Here is an 8,819-nt window from a genome sequence, read left to right as displayed (position 1 = left end):
CATATATGATAAAACAGCAGTAGCACGGATACAATTGTTTGTGTCCAGTAGGCAGTGGTCCCTCTTTAGCATACCCACTGGATGAAACGCTCAAAGAGCCTGGATTGGAATAGATCAGAGATATCTTTCCCCTTGAAGATGGCCTCCTGGTCGCCCATGGCCAGCTTCCTCAAGACTTCTTGGTCGACGTCATCTCCTACGGCGATCACTGTGGAGACGGCCTGTGCTCTGCGCATGGCGCTGACCGCTTCCTCCAGGCTCTGGCCGTCGGTGACGCCGTCGGTAATGAAAACAAATGAAACCTCCGCGTTGCGTCTGGTTTGACGGACGCCTCCGCTGAATAAGAGATTGTCGATGGTGTGGAGGATGGCGGGTCCCACGCTGGAGGAAGAATCCAAGTAAGACATGTGCGCAAAGCCCTCGGCCATGACGCCACGGTCATGTGTGAGGTTGAAAGCCACCTGGTACTCGTTCTCCTTTCCGTATTGGACCAGTGCCAAGCGCGCTCGCATGGCGTCGTTCTGACTCCGGGCCAACGTCAGAGACTCCGACACCTCCTGCAGAAATCGACGGACGTGGCGATAGTTCTCGGTGCCGAGGCGCTCTGAGCCGTCTAGCAGGAAGAGCACGTCCACCGGCCGCTGGGCACATGGGGCCACATCAGGCTCTGTGATGACAGTCAACAAATTACTCAGCTAGGGGGCGTCTGGTTAGTGTAAAGGTAAAAGCACTCCACTTTCCATAGACATTTTTGAAAAATCCTTATATAACAACTTTTAAGCCTGGAACCAGGCCAACTACAGCCACCTACTGGATCGTGAGTGACCATAAAACATTTCACTTGGAGCAAAAATAAAAATATATTTTTTAAATGTTCTTTTCCCAATTTTTTTTTATCCCATTTTTATCCCCCATTAGTGCTAATTTAATTGATTTGTCCTGGTTGCTGCTCCACCCTCTGCCGATCTGGGGAGAGCCGAAACTGGCTCCATGCTTCCTCCGAGACATGGGCAGTTAGCCAGCCGCTTCTTTTCACCTGACAGGGGAAGCTTCACCGGTAGGACATAGCACGTGGGAGGTTCACGCTATTCCAACGAGTTCCCCTCCCTCCGAACAGGCGCCCCTAACGACCAGAGGAGGCACCACATTAGCAACCAGGATATTGTATGTTTTGGTGAGGGGTTCCTATATGAAGGAAACCCCCAGGGGGCATGGGGAGAACATGCAAACTCCACACAGAAAGGCCCTTTTGACGACCCCACCCGGGCGGTGGGCACTCGAGGACATGCGGACGGGCACGCATTCCTTCAACGCTCACAGCGTCCCAGGTGAGAATCGAACCCAGGACCTTCTAGCTGTGAGGCGACGGCTCTACCACTGAGCCACCATGCCGGTGGGGTATGAGTGCTGGTCACTGCACTAGCGCCTCCTCTGGTCGGTCGGGGCGCCTGTTCGGGGGGGGGGGGGGGGTAGCATAATCCTCCAACACGCTACATCCTGCCAGTGAAACTCCTCGCTGTCAGGTGAAAAGAAGTGGCTGGCGACTTCACAGGCATGGGATTAAGCCTGTGCTACGCTCTCCCCAGATCAGCAGAGGGGGTACTACTGTAGAGCAACGGCCGGGACAGCAGGGGAATTGTCACAGCACAATTGGGGAGAAAATGGGGGGGGGGGGTTCAATAAAAAAAAAAAAACACTCCGCTGTCAACTGTTGACTTTCAGTGGTAGGCCTACTGCATTCCAACTTTGGACAGACAACAAACTGACTATGAATCAAATGTACCATTTTTGCAGGGGAGATCCGGACACACGATCACCGGGTCTAGAAGGGACATCAAACAGACGAGAATGAAACAAATGGGAGGACAACCATTGTTCTGCTGAGCTAAAGAATGCTGACACTTAGCTAGACACTTAGCTAGGGTCAACTATAGGGGTGCTCCAAAAAATCGATTCTGAAAGGATCGCGATTCTTAACGCCACGATTCCTGGATCGATTCCAAACTCCCAAGAATCGATTCTTAAAATCGTTAAAAAAATATATATGTATTTTTTTTTTACAGTGCACCTGAACGCAACATGCAAGATACCGGCTGAATAAGTGTCCAAATGTTCATGTCATTTGTGTACTGTACTGCCACGGTGCCACCACCTCTTACACTTAAGAACTCTGGTTAGCCTAATGTATTCCCCCCAAAATCTATAAATCCTTCTCAAAGTCTACAGATCCCCCCCAGCCTATAAATCCATCTTATCTGAAGAACATAAGGGGGGAATTCCCCCCTAGTTTGCTAAATGAATTTAGGCCCTGACTGTAATACAAGTTGAATTTGAAGTTCAGCATTAATACATTTGTCATTTTTTACCTTTGTGTGTTATTGCAATATAAAACTACATAATTGAGAATAGATTCTATATTCTGGAATCGAGAATCGATTCTGGAATCGGATCGTGACCCCAGGAATCGGAATCGGATCGTGGCTTAGCCGGATCGGAGCACCCCTAGTAAACTAGACCCTACAGTAACTCTTCAAATGTCATTACAGTCGAGTGTTATTCCTGGGTGTATCGTTAGAGGCTCACCGGGGCAGAGCACATTCTCCATCGTGTCTATGAAGTCTTCAGCCACCAAGTCAGCGAAACGCTTCATGCTAAGGACACGGTTCTTCTGTTTGCACGCTATCGAGCCCAGGATGTCATCGCTCTGTGTCTGTCCAAACATATCACCGACCCCAATGGCGTTCACCACCAGACTGTTATCATTGCAGAGGTAGGTGAGCAGAACGTCGTCGTCGCGCGGGTCAAAGCGGCCGTCCGTGACCACCACCACAGAGACTTTGGCCCTGGCTCGTCGGCTGCTCCTGATCAGGTTGTCGTAGGCGAACTTGAGAGCGGAGGGTGTGAAAGTGCCCCCAGCAATCCACTCTAGATTCTTCACTGCCGTCTTGAAGGCAGACATGGAGTTGATGTTTGCATCGTTGAGATGAATGGCCTCAAAGGTCCCGTTGTGACTGTATTGTACAACTCCAACTCTCGTGCCTAGAGGAGGCAGGCATGTTAGAGAAACATTTAAAACACATTCAATCAAGAAAGTATTTCAGTTGTTTATATGAACCAAACTGAAGTGCCAACTGTTCATTTAATTCTGTATAACTGAAAATGCAGTTATTATTACGCTGAGTCTGTAGTTTGACACCATAGTCATATCCAAAGTAATAATAAGAGTAGAGAGCCAACATAATATGTCCAAATACTTTTGGATCTCACTTTATGTCCAATATGTTGACGAACCAATTTGATCTTTGGAAATAGCTTGTCTTTTATGGCAGCCTCCGCTTCTTGTCCTTTTGAAAACCTGTCTGCAAAAGGATTTGTACTCTGTTTCTGTCCTCTGTGTTTTTGTACTCTGCTTCTGTCCTCTGTGTTTTTGTACTCTGTTTCTGTCCTCTGTGTTTTTGTACTCTGTTTCTGTCCTCTGTGTTTTTGTACTCTGTTTCTGTCCTCTGTGTTTTTGTACTCTGTTTCTGTTTCTGTGTTTTTGTACTCTGTTTCTGTCCTCTGTGTTTTTGTACTCTGTTTCTGTCCTCTGTGTTTTTGTACTCTGTTCTGTCCTCTGTGTTTTTGTACTCTGTTTCTGTACTCTGTGTTTTTGTACTCTGTTTCTGTCCTCTGTGTTTTTGTACTCTGTTTCTGTACTCTGTGTTTTTGTACTCTGTTCTGTCCTCTGTGTTTTTGTACTCTGTTCTGTCCTCTGTGTTTTTGTACTCTGCTTCTGTCCTCTGTGTTTTTGTACTCTGTTTCTGTACTCTGTGTTTTTGTACTCTGTTTCTGTCCTCTGTGTTTTTGTACTCTGTTCTGTCCTCTGTGTTTTTGTACTCTGTTTCTGTCCTCTGTGTTTTTGTACTCTGTTTCTGTCCTCTGTGTTTTTGTACTCTGCTTCTGTCCTCTGTGTTTTTGTACTCTGCTTCTGTCCTCTGTGTTTTTGTACTCTGTTTCTGTCCTCTGTGTTTTTGTACTCTGTTCTGTCCTCTGTGTTTTTGTACTCTGTTTCTGTACTCTGTGTTTTTGTACTCTGTTTCTGTACTCTGTGTTTTTGTACTCTGTGTTTTTGTACTCTGCTTCTGTCCTCTGTGTTTTTGTACTCTGTTCTGTCCTCTGTGTTTTTGTACTCTGTTTCTGTACTCTGTGTTTTTGTACTCTGTTTCTGTCCTGTGTTTTTGTACTCTGTTTCTGTCCTCTGTGTTTTTGTACTCTGCTTCTGTCCTCTGTGTTTTTGTACTCTGTTCTGTCCTCTGTGTTTTTGTACTCTGTTTCTGTCCTGTGTTTTTGTACTCTGTTTCTGTACTCTGTGTTTTTGTACTCTGCTTCTGTCCTCTGTGTTTTTGTACTCTGTTCTGTCCTCTGTGTTTTTGTACTCTGTTTCTGTCCTCTGTGTTTTTGTACTCTGTTTCTGTCCTCTGTGTTTTTGTACTCTGTTTCTGTCCTCTGTGTTTTTGCTGAACTGTACCGGTTAGTGATGCGGGGTCATTGGCCATAGAGCCCAGTCTGTTGATTGTGTTTATAACAAAGTTCTTCTCCAGGGTGAAGTTGGTCAGCCCAACGCTCTCTGAGCTATCAATCACAAACACAATGTCCAAGGCTCCGCAGCGTTTCTCACAGTCTGGCAAAAGACAAGCAAAGGGATTAGCGTGTTGAAAGAAACTTTTTGGCTGTTTGCTTCATCCTTGTGTATATTGTCTTGGAGCATATCTTACTAACATAATATCCATCAACTGAGCATGCAAACTCCACCAACTGATGTCATACCCACTGGTGATGTCATGCCCCACAATCGTGGAGTGGTGGCCAGACTGAATTGTGGTGTGGCCAGTGGTGACTGATGATGTCATCGTAGACATACCCACTGATGTCATAGCCACTAATGTTGTCATTGACATCAGTGATGCCATAGAATAAATTGTGATGTCATAAATCACTGATGATGCCTTACCCACTAATGATGTCATCAGTGTTGGGGAGTAGTGAACTACATTTTGTAGTAGCTTGCTGGTAACCTCGCGTCACCAGTCTCTCTCTCTCTCTCTCGGGACTCGGGAGAGAGACTGGTTGTTATTACTTGAGGTTTTTGATCTCCGGTCTAAGACCCGCCCCCATCTTCCGGTGGTTGTTCCGCTATAGAAATGCAGCAGTAGTTAGCCGCAGCTACGAGTTCGAGGGAAAAAAATAATAAGCATGGATATACCAAACAAAGTATTCCGAGAGGTTCTTGAAGAAACTTGCCGGATCCATAAGATTACATCTTTGAAGCCACTACAGAAGCTTTGTATCCGAAATTAAATTTTTGTTTTTTAGCTTCTGTTCTTGGGTAGCTGGATACTCGCGTCGCCAATGTTTTCTGAACGGAACTCTGCTCATCATGAACGGAATGCAGGAATGGAGCGGAATTGTTTCTTGGAGCACAGCTGCACGTTGATTGGTTCGTTCCTTTTGTTCCGCCGGGGGACGAGCCGGACATCAAAATAACTAGACTTTTCAGCCCAGACTAGCTTGCTGGTAGTTCAACTAGGGTCTGCACGTCACAGAGGCATACCTCACCTTGTGACATCATCAGTGATGTCACAATGACTTGAGTGACAGCGTGCAAAATGTCTAGTCTAATAGAGAGCTCCAGGGATGACGTATTTTTGTAGGCTGAATGCGGAAGTCCCGAACTTCCTGGTTCTTCACTGTTTCTGTCTATGGGATTTTTGAATGGGTTTTTGGCGCGATGCTTCAAATAATGTCTGTGGGCAACGCAAGTTTAATCAAACGCGAACCAAGGTTCAGCGGGATAATCTTCACACATGAGGACCACTTTCATGAGTTTTGAAGCGTAACTGCGAGCCCTAGAGGTAAAAAGCTTGTGCTAAGCTAATCCAGAACTACACACAGTGTCGCATAGGCGTCCACGCATTGATTGCGAGAGAAAGAATTTCCGCGTTCACTCGTGATGACGTATAATATCCGTGCCGACATTGTAGTCTCATTTAGCCGTTTGCTAGCTAGCCACCCTTTTAACGGCACATAGAAGCTTCAAAACTCCTAAAAGTGGTCTTCATGTGTGAAGATGATGTTACTAAACACTGGTTCGCGTTTGATTAAGCCAGCGTTGCCCAGAGAGATTATTAGAAGCATCGCGCCAAAAACCCATTCAAAACTCCCATAGGCGAAAACTGTGAAGAACCAGGGCTGTTAGCATCGATGATTTCCGGACTCGTTCCTGGAGCTCTCTATGATGATGACAATTGCTTACTTACCACAACAACCACACGTCTCCCTGATGTAAGTCATGACATCACATTCCTGCAATGAAAGGGATGCAGATCAGTAGTAATGCATTGATGGGGAAATAGATGAAGATAACCGTTCAAATCGTAATGCTTTTCAAATGTGACTCACAGAGAGTCCAGGATCCCCCACAGGTCCAATGTCACCCTGCACACACAGAGCAGAAGCAGAGAGGGATGCAATTTGATCTGAAATATGCAGACAGTCAAGTCATTGTTTTGATTGTAGTGGCTGTTGCTTACATCAGGTCCAGATTCTCCTCTGGGCCCTCGCTCTCCCGGCCCACCCTGTGGACCTGGCTCCCCCTTAACAGTAGAAAACAGGCATTTTTCAGTGACTCATTTTTCCGCATAAGAACTTCACATTTCTTTGACTAAGTAACTATTGAAGCCTATGTCATTAGGTGGATGTTTTTATCCAAAGTGCCTTATACACTTTTAGCAAGGATGGCCCTGATGCTGCTCAAACCCAAATCCCTGCCAAAGTTAGTGGAATGTTTTGCTCATTTAACTATTCAGCATAAGGCAAAGTGATGGTCATACACCTTCACTTTTTTGGGCTGGGCCTTATGCCCAGACAATGCTCAAGACAAGTCGGAAGTTGGACGTTTCAACTCGAGATTTCCAACATCATTGCTTGCGTTCACAATGTTTTTACCTCGGGGCTAAAAAAAATAACCATACACAGCTAATTTCATTGGTAAAATAGCTGTTGAAATCAACATACTGCTATAATCAGAGTGAAATATAAACACATATTGCATAATTACACCTCCAATTACTGTAGGTCAACAAACACTTTGATGACGTCAACTCGGACAAACCGGAGCTCTGAAATGATACCATAATTTCCGACCTCAACAATTCATTTTTTACAAGTCGGAGTTAGTTTTCCCCCCGAGTTCCGAGGTGTCTTGAACGCAGCCGACACAGCACCATATCCCCAGGGCCGCCCAGAGAGATGGCAGTGCCCCTGGAAGGGTCCAGCCGCTATGCCCCCCCCTCCCCCGCACGCGCTTTACTCATATCAACGCTGCAGCTTTCGGAGCTGACTGAAAAAAGTTTGTTAACAGATTATAATTTGGGTCTAAAGCCCTTGCCTGCTCCCACTTTTTTTTGCCTTGCGATTTTGGCATCCTGACTTTTGTTTTGCTCCTGGCATTTTGCTATCACCGGTCTTGTTTTGTTTGCTATCACCTGTCTGTGTTGTGTGTTACACCATAAATGGTCCCTCTAGCTGCTGCTGCCCCAAGCAAAATGGTCCGCCCCAAGCCTGCCTTGTTCTTCTTCTTCTTCTTTTGGCTTTCCGGCAGACTAGATGCCTTGCGGCACATTGCTGCCTCTCACTGCACTGGTCGGATGGGGGATTACATCAGAATGGCACTATTTTCCACAGGAGCACTCCTGCCCAAGCATGCCTTGTTACTGCTGCTGTGTTTTGTGTATTTGTTCGACTCTTTGCAAAAAATTAATTAGTTGCCGCATTTTCAAGATTTTCAAGTTATTTTTTATTTGATTTTTTTGCCTGGCTCCAATGCCCCCCCTAGTGGCGATGCCCCTGGAAGCTTACCCCTTTACCCCCCCTTATGGGCGGCCCTGCATATCCCTAGTGAACATGCCTGGAGGTTTGCCTCATACACCAGAAGAGGGACACCGTCTCGTTGAGTTATACTCAGATCTTCCAAACAAGATGGCTCATAGGGGAGGAGCTTATCTCCTGTTCCTCTGGTATGAAGCAGCTGTCTGTTTACATGTATAAGCCTGGCCCCTCCCTGCACAGAACACAGGCACACTGCATTACATGTAGATGGGTTAATTCAGTCAACTTACAGGCTCTCCTGGTGTCCCGCTGTCTCCTGGTACTCCTTTGTGACCACATTCACCTCGGCCCCCGCTGGGTCCTTTTCTGCCCGGGTCACCCCTGTCTCCCTGGAAGAACAGTGTTGGTTTAAAATGGGGGGGGGGGGGGCTAATAACAGGATACTTTTACAAGACAAACAGGAAAGCGTACAGTGGGTCCTCTTGGTCCAGGATAGCTGAATCCCTCTCTTCCCTCATCACCCTTTGGAAAGAAAGAGATGAAACAAAATGTTAGAATGTTTAAAGAGATGAACTTTGCTAATTTTTAATATACAGCAAATATGGAAGATCATCTTTGCCCACCTTTGGTCCACGGGGGCCAGGGTCTCCTCTCGCTCCAAGATCTCCAGGGTTTCCCATGGTGCCCTGCAACCATATTCCATTAAATATCCACTCAAAACAAGATAGCGGGTTGTGTTAGTTTATCATGGTATATTTTAAATCAATGTTATAGACGGCATACATTTCCCCCAAGGTTTCCTTGGTCTCCTGGCTTGCCTCTCGGTCCTGGTAGGCCTTGGTCCCCCTAGAAGAGAGAAAGCAACACAGAGAAACCCACCATGGCCGGACGTCAGTGGTGTAGTGGAGGGTAGACGCAGGTAGATGGCAATCTCCTCTGATGCGCATCCATTC

General features: G+C 46.3%; 1 protein-coding gene across 1 annotated transcript; it reads right to left on the bottom strand.

Moving 5' to 3' along the window:
* Positions 1-21: 21 nt before the first annotated feature.
* On the bottom strand, positions 22-8,546 carry LOC310771773 (collagen alpha-2(VI) chain-like; the record flags this gene model as incomplete). Its single annotated transcript, XM_083664296.1, has 10 exons — positions 22-667; positions 1,784-1,822; positions 2,584-3,039; positions 4,508-4,660; positions 6,297-6,342; positions 6,439-6,474; positions 6,570-6,632; positions 8,157-8,255; positions 8,338-8,388; positions 8,490-8,546. 10 exons carry the CDS (start codon positions 8,544-8,546, stop codon positions 66-68), a joined length of 1,602 nt encoding a protein of 533 aa, XP_083520422.1. The 3' UTR covers positions 22-65.
* Between the last annotated feature and the right edge of the window lie 273 nt (positions 8,547-8,819).

Source organism: Poromitra crassiceps (assembly GCF_964638095.1).
Source record: "Poromitra crassiceps genome assembly, contig: HAP1_SCAFFOLD_1194, whole genome shotgun sequence".
Lineage (NCBI taxonomy): Eukaryota > Metazoa > Chordata > Actinopteri > Beryciformes > Melamphaidae > Poromitra > Poromitra crassiceps.
This window is presented reverse-complemented; position numbering and strand designations above follow the sequence as displayed.